The sequence below is a fragment of the Emericellopsis cladophorae genome (assembly GCF_022114955.1).
Source record: "Emericellopsis cladophorae strain MUM 19.33 chromosome Unknown NODE_35_length_235423_cov_114_473664, whole genome shotgun sequence".
NCBI classification, from domain to species: Eukaryota; Fungi; Ascomycota; class Sordariomycetes; order Hypocreales; family Bionectriaceae; genus Emericellopsis; species Emericellopsis cladophorae.
Window position 1 is genome coordinate 62,910 of NW_026250960.1, and position 18,889 is coordinate 81,798.

At 55.0% G+C, this 18,889-nt stretch overlaps 9 protein-coding genes across 9 annotated transcripts; 5 read left to right on the forward strand and 4 right to left on the reverse strand.

Moving 5' to 3' along the window:
* Positions 1–230: 230 nt before the first annotated feature.
* On the forward strand, positions 231–2,081 carry J7T54_003005 (Glutamyl-tRNA(Gln) amidotransferase subunit B-like protein; the record flags this gene model as incomplete). The annotated part of the gene is made up of 1 exon (XM_051507718.1): positions 231–2,081. One exon carries the CDS (start codon positions 231–233, stop codon positions 2,079–2,081), a length of 1,851 nt encoding a protein of 616 aa, XP_051361082.1.
* Positions 2,082–4,460: 2,379 nt separating this feature from the next.
* Positions 4,461–4,941, forward strand: J7T54_003006 (uncharacterized protein; the record flags this gene model as incomplete). Its single annotated transcript, XM_051507719.1, has 2 exons — positions 4,461–4,653; positions 4,712–4,941. 2 exons carry the CDS (start codon positions 4,461–4,463, stop codon positions 4,939–4,941), a joined length of 423 nt encoding a protein of 140 aa, XP_051361083.1.
* Positions 4,942–5,122: 181 nt separating this feature from the next.
* On the reverse strand, positions 5,123–6,016 carry J7T54_003007 (uncharacterized protein; the record flags this gene model as incomplete). Its single annotated transcript, XM_051507720.1, has 2 exons — positions 5,123–5,723; positions 5,814–6,016. 2 exons carry the CDS (start codon positions 6,014–6,016, stop codon positions 5,123–5,125), a joined length of 804 nt encoding a protein of 267 aa, XP_051361084.1.
* Positions 6,017–9,116: 3,100 nt separating this feature from the next.
* Positions 9,117–10,502, forward strand: J7T54_003008 (uncharacterized protein; the record flags this gene model as incomplete). Its single annotated transcript, XM_051507721.1, has 3 exons — positions 9,117–9,278; positions 9,417–10,104; positions 10,180–10,502. 3 exons carry the CDS (start codon positions 9,117–9,119, stop codon positions 10,500–10,502), a joined length of 1,173 nt encoding a protein of 390 aa, XP_051361085.1.
* Positions 10,503–11,187: 685 nt separating this feature from the next.
* Positions 11,188–12,311, forward strand: J7T54_003009 (carbohydrate esterase family 2 protein; the record flags this gene model as incomplete). Its single annotated transcript, XM_051507722.1, has 2 exons — positions 11,188–11,259; positions 11,328–12,311. The coding sequence occupies 2 exons, from the start codon at positions 11,188–11,190 to the stop codon at positions 12,309–12,311; spliced, it is 1,056 nt and encodes a 351-aa protein (XP_051361086.1).
* Positions 12,312–12,673: 362 nt separating this feature from the next.
* On the reverse strand, positions 12,674–13,378 carry J7T54_003010 (3-beta-hydroxysteroid-Delta(8); the record flags this gene model as incomplete). The annotated part of the gene is made up of 1 exon (XM_051507723.1): positions 12,674–13,378. One exon carries the CDS (start codon positions 13,376–13,378, stop codon positions 12,674–12,676), a length of 705 nt encoding a protein of 234 aa, XP_051361087.1.
* A 1,283-nt stretch (positions 13,379–14,661) lies between these two features.
* Positions 14,662–15,465, reverse strand: J7T54_003011 (uncharacterized protein; the record flags this gene model as incomplete). The annotated part of the gene is made up of 1 exon (XM_051507724.1): positions 14,662–15,465. The coding sequence occupies one exon, from the start codon at positions 15,463–15,465 to the stop codon at positions 14,662–14,664; it is 804 nt and encodes a 267-aa protein (XP_051361088.1).
* A 444-nt stretch (positions 15,466–15,909) lies between these two features.
* J7T54_003012 (uncharacterized protein) lies at positions 15,910–16,847 on the reverse strand (the record flags this gene model as incomplete). Its single annotated transcript, XM_051507725.1, has 2 exons — positions 15,910–16,515; positions 16,563–16,847. 2 exons carry the CDS (start codon positions 16,845–16,847, stop codon positions 15,910–15,912), a joined length of 891 nt encoding a protein of 296 aa, XP_051361089.1.
* Positions 16,848–17,244: 397 nt separating this feature from the next.
* J7T54_003013 (putative hexaprenyl pyrophosphate synthase) lies at positions 17,245–18,656 on the forward strand (the record flags this gene model as incomplete). Its single annotated transcript, XM_051507727.1, has 2 exons — positions 17,245–18,441; positions 18,495–18,656. The coding sequence occupies 2 exons, from the start codon at positions 17,245–17,247 to the stop codon at positions 18,654–18,656; spliced, it is 1,359 nt and encodes a 452-aa protein (XP_051361090.1).
* Between the last annotated feature and the right edge of the window lie 233 nt (positions 18,657–18,889).

Below are 18,889 nucleotides of genomic sequence, written 5' to 3' on the forward strand. Positions count from 1 at the left end.
TTCCCTTTCCCATCCCAGGCAAACGCCTCTTGAGGATCTCCCGATAACGCCAAGCGCTCTATACCAGGATGCATGCGTGATACAGTACTGTTTGCACCACTCGCTGCTTGTTGCTTGTCAAGCTGCAGGACTAGCGCGCGCGCAGTGGCATCATTGCCTGCAGCCTCCCAAGCTGATCAGCTCTGCGCAAATTTCCAAGCAGAGCACACAGAGGACGTTGACTCGCCACCATGAGACGAACTGCCACGGCCGAACTCGGTCGCTATCTGCTTCAAGGCAGACTCTCGACGCGGGGCTGCCTCAAAATCTCCCAACGTGCCGTTTGTCGACAGTCCTCCCTACGAACCAGCCTCGCTGGCGCCAGCCGCTCCCTCCAGACCGCGTCGACGTCGCAGCCTGCTGGGCCGCCCATTGTGCCACTCCGAAAACAATGGCGCGACGAAGCGAAACAGGCAAAGAAGCATGGAAAGGGCAAAGCCAAGAAAGACTCGCAAACGGTGGATGGGTGGGAGCTGACGGTGGGCATTGAGGTACACGCGCAACTCAACACATCCAAAAAACTCTTTTCGCCCGCTGTCACATCATTCAACGACGATCCGAATAGCCATGTCGCACTCTTCGATGTGGCCATGCCAGGCAGCCAGCCTCTCTTTCAGAACGAGGTGCTGATACCCGCCTTGCGCGCTGCTCTGGCATTGAATTGCGACATTCAGAAGACCAGTCGCTTCGACCGAAAACACTACTTCTGGTGGGATCAGCCTTCGGGGTACCAGATCACCCAATACTACGAATCGTTTGCGAAGAATGGCCAGATTACGCTACTTGCGCGCGACGGCATTGCCCCCCAGGATGGAGACAGTGTCACTATCGGCATACAAAAGGTGCAGCTGGAGCAGGATACGGCCAAGACACTCGCTCAAAGTGACGATACCCAACTGCTGGACTTTAATCGTGTCGGTGTACCCCTGATTGAAATCATCACCGAGCCGCAGATGCACTATCCTCGCACGGCTGCTGTGCTGGTTCGCAAGATCCAGATGCTCCTCAACACAGTGGATGCTTGTGTCTCGGGCATGGAGACTGGCGGTCTTCGTGCAGACGTCAACGTTTCTGTCCGCAGGCAAGGCGACCCGAATACCCCCTTGGGCACCCGCACAGAGATCAAGAACTTGAGCACCATCAAAGCGGTCGAGGACGCCATCATCGCCGAACGCGACCGTCAGATCCGCGAGCTTGAGGCCGGCGGGACGATTGCGGGGGAAACAAGGGGCTGGGCCGTCGGGTCGACGGAAACACGTCGCCTGCGTGGCAAGGAAGGTGAAGTGGACTATCGCTACATGCCGGATCCCGACCTTGCGCCTGTCGTTATTGGAGAGGACCTGGTGCAACATCTTCGACAGACACTGGCCGTATCGCCAGACATGGAGCTGGACAAGCTGATTGCTGAGTTCGGGTTGACCGCAAAGGACGCCGTTTCCCTACTGAACCTGGACAACGGTGCACGTGTGCAGTACTTTTACAGGGTCCTCAACGGCCTCGAGACCATGCTCCAAGCCAACGCTGGCGGGGAGGAGATGCCTGTTCTGAAGAGCTACGCAGGTGTGGTGGGCAATTGGACGATCCATGAATTGGGGCGGTTGACGACGTCAAAGGCTGGGCCTTTCAGTCAAGTGGAGCTCGACTTCACCCCGGGAGGCGAGTGCGCGCAAGTGCCGGACGCTGAGCTCTCACAACTGTTGTACCAGCTGTACACCAAACGCATCACCGGCAAAGTGGCAAAGGAACTCCTCATGGGTCTCTATCTAGGCGATCTCGACGCCGGTATACTGGAGACCATTGAATCGCGAGATCTCTGGTTCCAGGAGCTCAGCACAGAAGAGTACAACGTGCAGATTGACACGGTGTTGGAGGGTGAGGAAAGGGTGTTGCATGAGCTTGTCAAGGCCGACGTGTTTCCGCAGAGGAAACTCATGTTCTTGATTGGCAAGATGATACGGTCCGGGCCGACCGAGAGGATTGACCCGGCGACGGCAGAGCAACTTCTGAGGACGCGTATTGCGGAGCTCCGCGCTGGGGCGTGATAGTCGCAGGCGGCTTGCGCGAGGTGCCCAGGAAGAGTTGCCCAAGATTGTGCGCGTCCGCTCAGCTGCCATCCACACACATATCAGAGCGGAGGCCCCTTTGAAGAGTGCAGCAGCCAGCATCGCTGGCGGTCGTCGTTGTTTGAGACTGCTGGCTGTTTCTGCCTACCTCCGAACAATTGAGCAGCTATTTAGACTTGCTATCGCTTTTAAGCGGTACCGCGAGTACACTTCAATGCAATGAGCGTGCTGAAGGCTGACTGGGTGTTATCCCTGTAACAATCACATGGGACATTTCTGATATCGAGAGTGCGTACCTGGTTGGGGAGGCATTTTCATAGCCTCTTCACTGTACATACTTTTTCTAAAAGCCCTATACTTAATGGCTGCAATCTACTGGAACCGTCGAGTCACGCGGGTCTCGGTTGGCGATTGTAGTCGAACGCCACGTCGTTGATCATGACCCGCAAAACTCCAAAAGGAGACTACCTGTAGGCGACGGCACCCGCGAGCGTCCCCAAATCTCGCGTCGCGGCGTCATGCTATCACCAACACTCACCTCCACCAACATCAGGCTGGCACACGATCAGCAGACGCAACAGTACGTTGCCGTCAAAGTCGTCAGCGCCGACGCGCCCTCCAGGGAGACCGACACCTTGAAATACCTGACCGCAGTGATTAATGCCTCTAGCCAGTCTTTAACTGGGTCTGCGATGACACCTATGGTCAAAGATCATTTCGCGATCACTGGTCCTAACGGCAATCACCCGTGCCTTGTGACGAGTCCAGCACGATGTAGCCCCTCGGACTCAAAGCAGGAGGGGGGCAGGGGACTGTTCCAGCTCGACGTTTCCCGCTCACTCGCAGCCCAGCTAATCCTAGCTGTGTGCTTCGTTCATTCTCAAGGATATTGCCATGGGTGTATGTTTTCAAACCTCCGCACTACATCTCCATTACCCGGCTAGGCACCCTTGCAAACAGCGTCGAAATTTACAGCCTTGAACATCAGCTAACTTGTCACATAGATCTTCATCTTGGTAACTTACTCCTTCAACTATCTTCGTCCATGAATGGCCTCACCGTAAATGAGCTGTACAGTAGAGTCGCAGCCCCGATGCCACAACCAGTCGTCCGCATCGATGGTCGACCTTACTGTTTTAAGCTTGGCGTTCCATCCCACGTCAACTTGCCTGTATGGCTTGACGAGCAAGACGGAGAAATCACGTCGAATGAAGCAAAACTAGCCCTGAGCGATTGCGGTAGTGCTTTCCGTCCAAGTGACAGCAATACATTCAAATCGCAGACCCCTTTGGTAATTCGACCTCCAGAAGCGCTCTTGGCGCCTGGGATGCCTTTGTCTTATGGCTCAGACATATGGAGTCTCGGCTGTCTCATATTTGAGCTGTTTGCCCACATCTCTCTGTTCGACGGGTTCATGACGCCGCAGAACGGCATCACGGCGCAGCAAGTGCTCCTACTTGGGCCAATGCCAGATGAATGGTGGCATCGGTGGCAAAACAGCGGGGGTTCCCTTGATGCAGAAGATACATTGAACGACCCAGAGAGTTTTGGTTCATGGGAAAAGGGATTCGGGGATTCGGTGCAAGACGCGAGACGGAGCTATGGCTACCCCGTTGTCAGTGACCGGGATAAGAGTGAGCTCCTTCAGCTGTTGCGGGCCGCGGCGTATGCTTAAGTGGAAACCTGCGGATCGACTGAGTGCTGAGCAGGTCTTGGAGATGGACTGGGTTAGGAACTGGGCGTTGCCTGCGTTTGAAGCTGGATGCAAGGGCACAGACCAACAGTGACTGATGATCTGCACATTGTAAGAATCTTTCTAGAAGCCTTATCATTAGCGACGGCAACCCAGCTCCGCTTCGATACAGGCCTACGCCAAAGTGTAGCTACCGGAACCATCGAGTCGCGCTGGTCTTGGTTGGCGATTGGAATCTAACGCCATGTCGTTGATGGCTTGCAAGTTCCAGAAGGAGACTAGGCGACGGCGCCCGCGTCATCCTCCCCAGACTTCAGGGACCAATTTGCCTACGATCATCTGAGATCTGCATCACGTCACTCCCGGCTCAGTCCATCTCCGATCAGAATCAAGCAGTAGTATTTGCGTCATGATAAACGACACCGACCTCACGTGCCACCGCAGGACTTTCCCCTCCGAGATTTGAGTTTTGGGGGGATGAGAGCGCGGTCACGCAGAGATGACATCATGAAGCTCCCCAAGGGCGAACAGCTCTATGAAGCTCCATTTACCCAGTTTTGCAAGACGACAAAAACCCTTTCACTGAGTTTCTTTGGATTCTAAACCTACATACACCTGCCTAATTCCCGTACAACCCAAATTTAATCATCCAACCAGTCGACAACATGTCTGCCATCGCTGCTGTTACCGCCCGCCGTGCGGCTGCTCTCCCTCGCGCTGCGATCGCCTTCCACGCTGCTCGTCCCTTCTCGACAACTGTCATCCAGCATAAGAGTGCTACCGAATCGGTCAAAGATGGACTCAAGTCGGTCGATCGCGCCGTGAGCGACAAAATTGTCGTTGGCCTCGACGCCGCCGGTACGTTCCTCTACAGGCTGTCTTAACCTGATCCACACCAATTGACACAAACTTCCAGCTGCTGCCAAGGAGAAAGCCGAAAAGGTCACCGGGAAAGCTGAAGGAGCGGCCGAAGAGCTCAAGGGCGATGCGCAGCAAGTCAAGAGCCAGGCCAAGGGCGAGGCCAATGAGACCAAGGGTGACCTTGCTGGCAAGGCCCAGGAGCTCAAGGGTGAAGCTAAGGGCAAAGCGGCCGAGCTGAAGGGCAAGGCCAAGGAGACTGTCCAGGACATGAAGAGCAACCCTTGAAAAATTCCGTGCGCTAGAATGGGTCACGACATTGTACAGTAGGCTGGCACGTATGCATGGCGTTGTTATCAATAGCACATTATCTCTGTTAATTTTGCTGCTTAGGGGTATTGAAAATTGTCACAGTCCAATTACCACCTCCACCTCTCCCTGCCTCCGAGTCTTCCAATATCCAGAGACATTATGCGTGCTGCTTCCCGTTCGCGCCATTCTCCGTGGCAGCAGCAGCAGCAGGGGAGGGCTTGGCATAGTTGAACTCGCCCAGCGGGAACCTAACCCATGTACTCTCTGGCAGCATGATGCCGCTCGCACCGGCGTATAGCGCACCCAAGGCGCAGAAGACTGAAAAGGCACCACCGACCTGGTTGACCTTGATGGCGGCCGACGGATGAGGCACGGCAATGAACTGCGCCAAGCCAAGGAAGAAGAAGGCCAACGTGAGGCATCCAAGGACAAACAAGATGGCTATATTCGTCTTGAGGGCGCCAATGGTGAAGACGAGCGTCAGCAGACACCAGGCCATGAGGAATATGCCAACAGCAACGGTGAAAGCGCGCTCATCACCGGCGTAGGCTTCGCGGATGCCCAGGCTGGGCACTATGAACATGGCAAAGGAGAGCCAAAAGGCGCCGTAACTGCAGTGCAGGGTGCTACCAAACGTGTTGCCGACGCGGAACTCCATGATGCCGGCTACGAATTGGGTGCCACCACCGAAGAAGACGGCGAGGCCAAAGATGGCTTGGTAGGGACCGACACTTCCAAGAGGGTTGGCACCGGGAAGACTGTGTCGTCTCGTTAGCATATGGCCTGGAGGAGAAGGGAAGAAGAAGAGCCAAAAAAAAAAAAAAAAAAAAAAGTACCCAACTCCGCACTGATAGAAGCCGAGGCAGAGCGTTGTGATGGCGAAGCTGATCAGGCCGAGGGGACCAGGATTGGCGACCTTGAAGAATTGCGGATCACGGACCTGCGAGACGGTGCTGCGGTGGGCACCATGGCCGAGTTCTGGGTCATGGCCGTTGACATAATCGTGGTGAGCGGCGGCTTCGTCCGTCTGGGGGGGAGGATAGTTTGACATAGTAAGCTTGGGGATCTGGTTCTCAGCTCGGGCTTTATCTGGGCAAGAGACTGACGAGTGGAAGAGAGGAAAGGCGAGGGCACCCAGGGAGCTCTTTTATAGAAGAGGGTATGAGCCAAGACCCTCTCTGGGGTTGGGATCTCAAAGCTCGCATCTCTGCGGAGACCCCAGGCGGACGAAAGGAGTTCCTGAGCCGCGTGACGTGTGAAAGTGCTTCGTAGCGGCTCTGGTTTGATGATAACGTGGTGCAGTCGCGGAAGATCGGCACTCGGCATGGAGCTTGGTGGATGTGCCGGTCTGCTGCGTTCGGTGATGTGGACCACGTACAACGAGAATGAGGGACGGTGCTTCGCTGGTTTTTTTTTTCAGGTGCTGAAAGATCATCGGTCCAATGGAACGGTAATCACTGGGGCACAGAACGGCCGGATGGTCCCATCCGTAGGTTGTGGTGTTGTGAGTTATCACCAGACGGTAGTGCGACGAGTGTCAGGCTCGGAATACTTATGTGGGCGGCTCAGAAGCACACGCTTGAATTCGAGAACGATTCAGAATCGAGCCGAAGAATCAACTTCCCGTTTCAGAAGAGTTTGCTCTTTCTTCTTGTTGTCTTTAGGCTCCGCCAGTCCAGCCTTTCGCTCCATGGTACGTAGTGGTGTTGAGGCAAGATGCTCAGGCGACGTCCATCCACAAACCCGGCATTCCGATAGATCCCCAAGGAAATGCGGCACTGGGAATCTCATTAGAAACCCCGCATGAGACGAGTCGAGGAATAAGAAATGATCCTTAGCTTTTGGCATCCCCGCGAGCAAGGCGCGCCTGAAGGCTGGCTAGCCCAAGGTCAATCCGGCTGCCCCGGAACGGCAAATGAACTCGGGCCAGTCTGCTCACACAGCCGTATTTCCGGACGCGATGGACCAAAACCTCACGTGAAGCGTGGCTGCTCTCTTGTGAATCATGACAGTGATATATTCCTGTCGCGTGTTGAACCAGGTTGAGATGCGCCGGACCCTTCGGCACCTCGACCAGGTGCCGCCCCCATTGCTCGATCAAGACCGCCCAGAACGTCAAGAACCATTCGAAGACCTTCTTATCCAGGCGTTCCAGAAAGATCTGGAGATATGGGATTTCGGCCAAGGACTGTTCGCTATACGGCTGTTTGTCGCTTCCAGCCTTTGTAGTGGCGGGGGGGGGGGGGAATATATTACTCTGATGCAGGAGAGCGCTCTGTCAGAGCTCTATTTTCGCTTCTTGTCCATACTGGATGATCGTCTCACCCATATCTTGTCACCATTAACCGTGCACACCGCGGATAAAAGGAGCACGGAGTATCAGAGACAAGTCTTTTGGGTGCAGAAGGCGAACATTATGATCACGTACCATTATTTACGCGTGGACATCCTGCACAGCTTTATCGAAGCCGAACCAACGGACTTACTGGAAGTAAGCAGCAGTCCACAGTTCTTTGCTTGGAAAAGGGTCGAGATTGGTCACGATCTCTTGGTCTCTTGGGTCTAGGTACGGATATTCCATTTGAAGCGCTCAAAGCCAACTGAGAGCCATGCGTAAGGACCATGTTTTTTATTTTATTTTTGCGTGTTTGCCCATGCTAACTTGCACCCCTTTTTAGGTTGTGAGACCAGGGGCCGGCGACCCTGGAGAGCGGATTGGAGACAATCAAAGCGAGGAACTGGCCCACGACAACAAAAGTGTTGAGCAGGGACATGAGTGTTCCGCAAAGCTCGACAGGGGAGTTCTCGACAACATAAAGGGGCGCCGTGTTGTAGGTAAGGCCGATGGAGATACCGAAGATCAGCTTGACGGCAAACAAGGTCTGCACGTTGGGCGCGGACAACAGAACGAAACTAGTGATGATGGAGGTCGTCAAGTTGACCCAAAAGCTGAAGCGTCGGCCGAACCTGTCGTTGGTGTAGCGAGCCACGAGCCCACCGACGACAATAACGAGGGTGTTGGCGGCCGCCTAATGGGATTGCCAAAGGCCGGGGATCACGTAGTCGTTGGCGGGCGCGTAGTAGTGGCTATAGTCCTCGCGGAAAGCGGGAAAAGCGAGTGCCTGGCCCGAGATGAGAGAGTCGAAGCCAAAGTTGACGAGGAGCATCAAGATGGCAATGCACCAGAGAGATAATCACTTATGCTTCCCGAAGGCACCTAGGTTGGTCTTCCATTGGGCGAGACCAAAGATCCGTGGCGAGAGGTCGTGTCCGACGGCGGTCCCATGGTGTGAGGCCTTCTAGACACCCCGAGGTCAGCATAGTTTCACCTCGTATGATCCCGGGAGAATGAAGAACTGCCTTTTGCTCAAGTTCTGCAGACTTGGAGTCGGACTGGGAGGGGAGTTGGCGCGCTTATATGCAAAAGAGGGCTGTTGGGACGCGACGAGGCTCGCAAGAGGACCTGGAGTTTCTCTGGCCTCCGATTCGTATCGAAACTTTGGTTGATCGCCCCAAGACCCCAGATTCCCCAACCACTGGTTTGAGGGGAACAGCTGTAGATGCAATAGTTCACCACGATTGCCCCAGGCCAGACGGTTAAGATCTTGGTCAATGTGTGCTCAATGGCGACCGGGCCACATGGCGTTTGGGGTAGCCACATAATTCAAACTTCAGGGGGTGTGAACCGTGGGGTAGGTAGCTGGTTATTTTGCCGCAATTCCCCGGATTCAATGCTGATAATGCTCATGACTATACTGTGTTTATAATTTCCCCGAGGAAAGACGCGAACCGAGCCAACGAGGCGGACACATGTACGACATCCTTGGAATGCACGCACCGGAGAAGTATTTGGAGTCAGGGTAGTAGGATAGACTGCGACGAAACCTTGTTATTTCCCCAATGCACAGAAACGACCTATCTAACCAACCCCTGCGGATGATGGAAGCAAAAAGGCAGACGACTGCCACAGCGTTGTCGACACTCGGGCCCATCCACAAATGTTTCCATTTTCAATTCATTCCCAGTATTTTCACTTCAGTTTGGCGGCGGCATCAGCATGGCCCGCCTCGCCATTCCGCACCTTCAGCCTACTGCGCATTTAGCCCAGCTGATTTGTCAAGGGCAACCCATTTCTTAAGCTCCCGACTGAGATGCACAACTCGTCCCTGTCGTCAGCTGAGTATATGAGCTCAAAATGGGGTGATTTGAAGGCTGCCAACTTCAATACCGTACTGGGCAGTGTCCCTTGTGAGTCGATCGAGCCCGAAGAGGGCGTCTCCGATTTCTCTCACGTGGACAAGGCTATTCTTGAAGTCATTTCAACACAATCTGCATTTGGTGTTGCTCTGGTTTGGCAGCTATAAGAATGGCATGTGTTCCTATGTGCCCGATTGGGTCAAGACGAATCCCAACAGATTTTCAGGGGTTTATGTTCTAGACTAGGACGCTAGCTGAAACCTATCGACCTCTGCGAAGCGGCATGGGAGGCCGACGCCAGGGCCTTCTCCACACTCATGAGGCATATTAAGGAAATTGATGCCGCGCATAGCACAGTTCTCATGATCCAGGTGCAGAACGAGTGCCGTGTCCTTGGTGACTCGAGAGACAGGAGCAAACTGGCAGAGAAGGTCTTTGCACAGCCCGTGCCACTTGACCTACTGGGTCATCTGGCAGGCAAACAGCACCTGAATCCCAAGTTTGAGAAAAGATGGCCCAGATTCAGAAACACTGTCAGCTTGGACGTTGGCAAGACGTGGCAGCAAGTCTTTGGCAAGGGCAATGCTACGGACGGATTGTTCATGGCTCATTCTTACGCTTCCTACATTGGCAAAGTCGCTCAGGCGGGCAAGGAGGGATTTCCCCTTCCGTTCTTCACCAATGTGTGGCTGAGCACGGACGATGAGTCTCTCCTCGACATTAGGGATATTGCCGACGGCATCGGGATGAAGATTGTGGCTTGCAGCGGACACAAGCCGGGCATCTACCCGTCCGGCGGCCCATGTCCTCACACTCTGGACGTGTGGAAGTGCTGTGTCCCCGGACTGCATTTAATCGCGCCCAATGTCTACTTGCAAAAGTACGAGTGGGCTTGCAAGCAGTACCGGTACGACAACCAGCCGCTGCTTATTCCAGAGCGGCGTGCCGATGAATGAGGCCCGCGCCGAGCATGGCTCGCCTATGGCTCGTAACTTGCCCTGGGTTGCTCTCCCTTAGGAATCGACACGATTGAAGCCGCCAAGAACGACTTTAAAAAGCCGTATGGGCTCTTGGACAAGATGAGTGATCACATTCTGGCCACACAGGCCAATCACCCCGAGGATATGTTTGACTTCTTCTTTGACGAGCCGTCTCGAACCGCCCGAGCGAGCTGGGTCCGGTCTATGGGCATCTTTACACTCCACGTCATCCGCTCATTTGTCTTTGAAAACCAGTCACCAGGCTATGGCATTTTTATTCCTCGTGGCCAGGGTCGATTTCTTCTCATTGGTGAGGGGTTCCAGGTCAAGTTTGGGAGTCAGAATCCCGATGCTTCGTAGACGGTCGTTCTCGACTTCGAAGAGTTGCGCGTGAGCCTACAAGGTCACCTGTCAGAAGGGCGGAGGCTGAATCGCGATAAAAGGATGGGCGGAGAGTTGGCAATAATGCCAGCCGCGAACCCAGATTATGGTGGATTTCCCATTCGCGCACTAGCTCCGTCAAGGACATGTGTCACCGAGTGTATCGTATACAGCATTTAGAGGATATTCGGAAGGGCTTAGATCAATGGATTTTTTTTGGATACGGATATCATGAACATGGAAAGCATATTTCAAGGACCAGCCAGAGTGCTCCCGGTCTAGCGCTCTAGAAGTCCGACGAGCTTACACCTTGGCTCTGATAATATCCATTTGGTGAAGGCATGTCCTCGTCTCTATGCGGTAGTTCGGAGGCACACGGGCTTGTAACGAATTTGGTGCGCGGGGAAGGTGGATTATAAATATATTTACATTGTGCCTAAAATAGAGGCTTCACCATATTGGTCAAATATGACAACGCACGGGGACATAAGAATCCGTGTGATTTAGCCTCATTTGTTTGTTAGCATTGCATCGAGGACTATATATCTCGTCAACCCGATTGTGTCGCGATCTAGTACTTCTCCAAATATCACAAGCCTGATATTGAGTCGCAGCAAATCCCATGCAATTCTCTGTATCTGTTCGGTGACAGAAGGCAGCTATCATGAAGGCCGCTCAATTTATCTTTATGCTGTTTGCAGCCGTAGGCACAGTCGTCTCCCGTTGTACCGGGTCTGTAAGTTCAACTACTCAACCATGGGCCTGGAGCACAGCGCGGACGTGTATAACTAATGCTTGGCCCAGGACTATAGATTTGTCGGACGGGTCAATCCGGAAACCAGGGAGCTCACCTGGCCGAGCACTGGTGTTGCCTTTACATTTACGGGAACCACCGCCTCCATCAATATCAACAGCGTGAGCGGCGCATCCAGTGTTGCACTATTCATTGACGACGAGGAGCCCATTATCATCCCCAATGTCCAAGGCACGTCCATTTCAACGCCTACGCTTTCGCAAGGCACCCACACCGTTGAGCTGCGAAAACGATCAGAGACTTATTTCGGCACGTTTCGCGTCGTCAATGTCACGACCGATGGCACCTTTGTCCCGAGCACTGCTCCACAACGGAAGGTTGAGATCATCGGGGATTCGATTTCCGTTGGCTATGGTCTCGACGGGGACTACCCTTGTACCAACTCGGCTATCCTGGAAAACAATCCGGAAACGTACGGTGCTTTGGCGGCGAATGCGGTCAGTGCCGATTACAGTGTCGTCGCGTGGAGTGGCAAGGGACTGATTCGAAACTATGCATCCACACCGCCGGACACATCGCCAACGATGCCTGCTCTCTACACGCGGTATGGCGCCAATGATGCGGAGGACAGCTTCACATTCCCGCAGTCGTGGGTTCCAGATGCTGTTGTGATCAATCTGGGCACGAATGACTTCAGTTACCTCGGCGTCCGCGACCCTGTCGATCCAGCAGATCTCACGGCGGCCCTCGTTGAATTAATGGAGAAGGTCAACTCGCACTATCCAGATGCAACGTTGTTCCTGGTGTCTTCACCGCTCCTAAGCGATGGCTACCCTTCAGGGGACGCGCAGAAAACCACCCAATTGAGCGTGTACCAAGACGCGGCTGAGCAGCTCACTGATATGACAGTCCGCGTCGTGGACTGGCCGGCGCAAGGCTCAGACGTGGGCTGCGACTATCATCCCAACGCGGCTACACAGGCAGAGGGAGCTGCGCTGCTTGAAGAGGCTTTGAGGGACGAGATGGGTTGGTAAATGCACTGATTGAACACTTACCACATTGGGATCGCATTTAGATCGTTTTCAAATAGTCAGGCGTCTGCTAAGAATTGGCGCACGTTGTTAGACATTGCATTTGGATAAACCATGGCTGGCTCATCAATCGAGCAATTGATGTCTTGACTGGAGCGATACTAGAGCATATGAGCTGCTTGGCAGGGTGACATACCTGGGACACTAGTCAATGATTCCACTCCCCTCGCGGAAGCCCGGTCCTCCCAGCGTCTCAAATTGAGTCCCATTAGTGATTGTTCTATCTTTTATAAGTCTATTCCGCTCCCCTCTGCACAACTTCCTCTCGACCGTCCCTCCCCGTACCACCACGCCTGACAACCTGCTCATTTGCCCTTCTTCGCCTTCTCAGCCTTCTGCACCTGCGCAAACGCCCTCCCCGTGTGCTTCACACTCGAAATCATCAGCATGCCGGGAATGACGATCCAGAACGCGTTGCAGAGCACGTAGTAAGCCCAGTAGTAAAAGTCCTCAGGGCGGCAGAAATGGATCTTATCGACCATGGCAGTAAAGGTGCAGGTGGCGTAGTACAGCACATCGCCGTAGAACTGACCGAGCGAGATGATCAGCTGCAGGGGGTAGCGCATGGGGTGCGACGTGACGATGAAGCCTGCGCAGAGGAAGGACAGGGGTCCCCAGAAGAGGGCCGTGACGGCCTCCATGGTGACGACAAAGGAGTCCTGCGTGAGGTAGCGAGAGTCGGAGAGCGCGTACTCCTTCCACAGCTGGCCGAAAATGTCCATGCGCGACGGCATCTGGTGGTAGTTGTAGGCAAAGTAGCCCTCGAAGAAGAAGTGGATGAAGCCGCAGAGGACGAACCACAGGGCAGTGAATATCTCGGTCTTTCTCAGCGTGGGACGGACGCGGTTGATGATGAGAAAGGCGGCGCCCAGGATGACGGACGCGCCCGCAGCAAATACGCCCACGAGTTGAGGCCCATTGAACTCATTGGCGATGTACGCTGGGAGGGGGACGCCCAGGGGGAAGTAAGGGTGAGGAGCCTCCATGGCGATTTCAGGAGCAACAGTCATCGTGACGATTGTGCTTGTCAATGTTCTGCTGGTCAATGCACTGTCGATGGGAGAGTGTAGTGAGTGAGGAGGTGAGTGGGCGAATGTATCAAAGTCATGATAAATACCCCTTTTTAGCAATGGTGGAAATTTTCTAGATCTGGGGAAATTAAACACGCCAGATTGGTCTGCGCCGGCCCGTGGCTAGTGCATCCGCGTCATCGGACTTTCGGACTTTGCTCGCGACAACATCTGCGGGATAACTGCCCCCACAGCGCGCGGACAACGCGTACTCTATATACGAATGGATTGTGTGTTCAACTGTCCTTTATGCTTGCTGACGAACTTCAATAGCCCATAGCTGTTTGCCTAAGCAATATCTGTCTGCTCATAACCTAACTTTACCGTTCCGATGTGGGAAGTATCTTCAGGTACTCATCCACAGAGGTACATGGCTATTGTCGAAGCACGTTTGCGGCCTTTCACGACGAAGACCAAGTCGGAGAGAGTACCACTGTCAAAATGCCTGATGTGTCCTTCCAAGTCTCACTCACGATACACCACCTATCGGCTTGTTGTCGGAGTGTAAGTCTCCCTATCATCCTTCGGGAGCGTGCTCGTCCACTCGCTTTTCTCAAACCGATGCCATGCCAGCCTGCAAGAATGACTGATTTGAGATTCTAGCAATGCTGCCATGTGCGCTAGCCCACGATCTACTGTGTAGACCGGGATTTGCATGTAAGCACTGATGGGTTATCCGACCCAGGACCTGACCCGGGGCGTTCGCCAGCATAAAGCGAGCGAGCAACCGGCCAGGCTCATTTCTTCGGTCGCAAAGAAGGTTTAGAGTTCACGAGGCGCAGCAGACGAGAATCTTGTTAGATACTTTACAAGGCCAGGGCGATGTCGTTCTTGAGCATCGTGCCTCACCCAAAGTAGTCCAACTGTCAATCTGCCCTCGTTGGAGATCCTATTGGGGAAGACAGCGAAAACTGTCTGCCGTCCTTCACACCATCTCAACCTCGCAGCCCCTATTTCGCATGCGTGGATGGTATCGGGGGCCCATCTTCTTCGGGATACGCTTCGGGCAATATCTGCAATGCCATCCAGCTCCTCGTTGGATCGGATACACCTCGTCATGCGTGCGTTGCAAGAGAGGGCATGCGTGCGTTGCAAGAGAGGGCATGCGTGCGTTGCAAGAGAGGGCATGCGTGCGTTGCAAGAGAGGGCATGCGTTGCTGTGATGACACTCACATATTGTTTTGTTCAGGCTTTGTACAAAGTCCTTGCCACGCCTGCTTTGCCTACACAGGCTCTGACGAAAAGTCATCTCTGCGTGCTTTCGCCCGCCGCAGCACTTTGGCATGACGCCTGTTGTGGTATTTGACGTCTTCAGGGTGCAGCGGGTTCCAAACGGTATCGCATATGCGACATTCCGAAAAGGCGGCTTTGGTGGATAGATCGAGTGTCGTCTGCACTTGCGCCTTTGGTTTTCGCGTTTGCGGAATCGTCGAGTTGTGTGTGGCATGCACCGCCTCGCTTTGTTCTGGACTCTTGCGACGATGGTTATGTGGCTTGTTCTCTTGGTCGCTGGCGGGATCATCCAAACTGTATGTGTCGGCTTTGCGGAGTCGTAACTTTCTCCCAGTGCTGCTCCTCTTTCGGCAGACTGATGATGGCGATGGTTCTGGAGATGCTTCCTGCTCGACCGCGCTTGGCTCTCTTTCTTGCCTCGGCGAGGAATCGGCCTCTTTCGCCGGAACTGGCTTGAAGAAGCTCAAGATTGAACCTCTGCCTACGCTGTTCGGTACTTTCCTAGAGCTAGTGCTGGCCTTGAGAATAGCTGTCGGCTCTTGGTGTAGTTTGGTCGAATTTGCTAAGCTCTCCGCACAACCACTACCCTTCGCAAGGTGCGTCTGGTCTGCGTTCAGCTCTTGAGGGTTCGCAGGCTTTTTGTCGGAGGTGATCGGGACAGACACTGTTTTCCGCTTCTTGATGGCGGGCTCATCTTGGGACACTGGCTGCTTGCGTCGGCCGTAGGTTCGGAGGGGTTTGTCGCGCCGTGAGCACCTCGTCCGCTCAGAACTCGGCGAAAGAGTATCGGCCATTGGAGGAACGCGGGTGAGAGTAGCGGCGCCCGACTATGATAGGTGTGGCGCGAAGAAGCCGAGGATGCCTTCGTTGTTGTCGCGTCACAGGTAACGCTACGGATTGACAGGCCAGCGTTCAGCCCGGTGGGCATAAAGTGCTGGAGATTCAAAATGCTCGACTCGGGCGCAAGTATCGACTGAAGAGCGCGAGCAAGATTTTGAATACTATACTATTAGATTGATGTGCACAGTTGAGACCTCAGGCGATGAGATACGTGATGCTGCCCCACCATGTCGACGCGCCGAGCGCGACTTTTCGTGATGCAGCGCGCAGTCACGTGCTGGCGCAGCCATCGCATCCATTCAATTAGTAGGCGTTCACAAATGTATCTTCAAGTATGAGGCGCCATTGCTGAGCTGTTGCCACGGCCAGATGCCAGCCGCCAGGAATATCGTAATCATTCATGGTTGGCCTCCCATCTTCGGAGCTTGCCGTCTCCTCACGCCGTCGCTGTCTTCGCCACGTATCCCCGACGCCAGCCTGACACCACCTTGTCTGCCTGGCGACGACGCATTAACCTCTGCCACTGCCCCTTCTTCGCTGACATTTGCCCCCTCGCCAGTATTCTTCGCGTCATCTCCAGACGTCCACGTGCCAATGACCTCCCGCACTTCCTTGGCGCCGTCTTGCCGTCCCTTTGCGTCGCCCATTTTCCACACGTAAATCTGATACACTGCGACCTCGGCAATCGCAACGACAATGGCGCCGCCCAGTGTCAGGAACAGTCGCGCCGGCAGACTCCACCATCGTGCCGCAACCCACAGCGTGCCTGCCACACCCAGGATGGAGACCAGGAAGTTCAGAAGGAGCAGCATCTGCCTGTGCACGTCCGAGTAGGTGATTTCGTCGTCGTCGCCCGTGTCCTTTGGCAGCGCGGCGTTGACGGAAGCATACGCGTGGGGGAAGCGGTCGCTGAAGGATTCGGGCTGCGGAGCGGTCATGTTTTTGTACTGTTGTGCTTCGGCTTCTCGTCGTAGTCTGGCCATCAATGCTTTGTACTCTGGTGTCTGCGGGATGTCAATGCCAGTACAAACTTGATCGTGGATGGACTCACTGGCTCGGGTTTGGGCGGTGGTGGCGGCACGTAGACCTTGGCGCCGACCAGCAAACTCTCCAGCGATGTTCCATGGCCTTTTTGTTTGAGAGCGTTGTAGATGTCGAGAATCTGGCTGTGGGATATCGGGCTGCCGACTGTTGGCTTCTCGAGCGAGGGCGCAGTGGGATGCGACGTCGCAGTGGCAGGCTCTGGATCAGACACAGTGGCATCGTCTTCTTGGGGCGCTGAAGCTGTTTCAGGATTCGGAAGCCTCTCCAGCGCCTCCACGATGGGAGCGGTCATTGTGAGAAGTACCATGCTCACGATTTGATGATGTGGCAGCAATCGAGAAATGGATGATGGCATTCGTGATCAGCTTGCGAGCTCCTGCAAGATTTAGCCAATGGGAACACGATTCATCATTATGGGTGGAGACCCTCGGCCGGCGGGCTGGACCGTTTTATCTAATACCACTTGTTAGACTTTTTCCTTGGAGCATCATCACTCTTCCTCAGTACCTAATTGCTCGCATACCGGTCGCGACACCCCATTGATCTTGGACTTCTTGAGAGGAGACATGTTCCGATAGCCCTCGAACACACTGCACCCCCCGACTGTCGCAAGGCTGCAGCACCCAGCTCCTCCGACAGGTCCCGACCCAGCCGCACCTGCGTCACCACGACCACTTCGGAAGCATAGGATGGCCCTCCGACCTGGCGCCGCGGCTCTCCGCGACGCAACTCGCCTGACATCGTCAACCTGTCACCTCTGCCACCAGTCGTTTCTTGCACCCTCAATACATCTACGGACGCACAGGCGCGCGCTCCACAACTCGCCTCGTCATGACTCGGCATGGGGAGCTGCCGTCCAGGTCGCGACGAACATGGTCGGCAACGTCGTCAAAACGACGGCTGACAGGCACGGACCCGGTATGCGCGTCGATCCGCTCCGGGCCGTCGCCAAGGAGATGCAGCATCTCACGGGCAACATCAGGAAGCTCCTGGGCTCCGGCCACCCCAGCCTCGACCGTGTTGCGAAATACTACACACATGCAGAGGGGAAGCACGTCCGGCCGTTGATTGTGCTCTTGATGAGCCGCGCGACACACCTGTGCCCCAAGGCGCACGAGCACACTGGTCACCGCGGTCCTGGCATCGACAGCTCGATATCGCCCACGGGCATCCTCGGCGACGTCAACCCCAGCGCCCTGCCCAATTCATCGCCAGGCGTGAGGGAGGCACCCGAAGAGGCAAACCCGGATATTCTCCCGTCGCAGCGCCGCCTCGCCGAGATCTCTGAGCTGATCCACACGGCCTCATTGCTGCACGACGATGTCATTGACCACTCTGTCTCGCGTCGCGGGTCGCCGAGCGCTAATCTGGAGTTTGGCAACAAGATGGCCGTCCTGGCCGGTGACTTCCTCCTGGGCCGCGCCTCCGTGGCCCTGGCGCGGTTGCGGAACGCAGAGGTGGTGGAGTTGCTGGCCACTGTCATTGCCAACCTGGTGGAGGGCGAGTTCATGCAGCTCAAGAACACGGAGCGCGACGAGCGCTCTCCCAAGTACTCGGAGGAGACCCTGGCGTACTACCTGCAAAAGACGTACCTCAAGACGGCCAGCTTGATCAGCAAGTCGTCCCGCGCGGCGGCGTTGCTGGGAGGTGCTGATGCGCACACGGTGGATGCTGCGTACAGCTACGGCCGTAACCTGGGGTTGGCTTTCCAACTGGTGGACGACATGCTGGACTACACGCGCAGCGGCAATGAACTTGGCAAGCCCGCCGGCGCTGATCTCGAGTTGGGCTTGGCCACCGCGCCGCTGCTGTTTGCGTGGAAGCAGAGGCCTGAGCTGGGCGCTCTGGTGGGACGCAAGTTTGAGCGTGAGGGTGACGTTGAGAAGGTGAGTCTTACGCAGTATTGCTAGGGAATGGCTTTGGCTAATGATGAGTACAGGCACGCGAACTGGTCCTCCAGAGCGACGGCGTCGAGCAAACGCGTAGACTGGCCCAGGAGTACAGCGAGAAGGCGATGGCTGCGATTGCCGGGTTCCCTGACAGCGAGGCCAAGGACGGACTAATGGAGATGGCAGAGCAGACCATCAAGCGACAGAAGTGAGCGGAGCGGAGCGGAGCGGCGTGCAAGGAGACTGTATGTGTACACTGTACGAGTATCTGTATAAGTCGCAGGGCAACCAAAGCAATAGATGGGATTACTTGAGGGGGGCAGGCGTGTGGGTGAAAGAAATGGCCATCTAGACTATAGACAGCGTGGCATTGGCCGCGGTCATACACATTGCGATTTGGCGTTGGAGGCCAAGGGCTCTTCTCAGACATGTGCATCTGATTCTC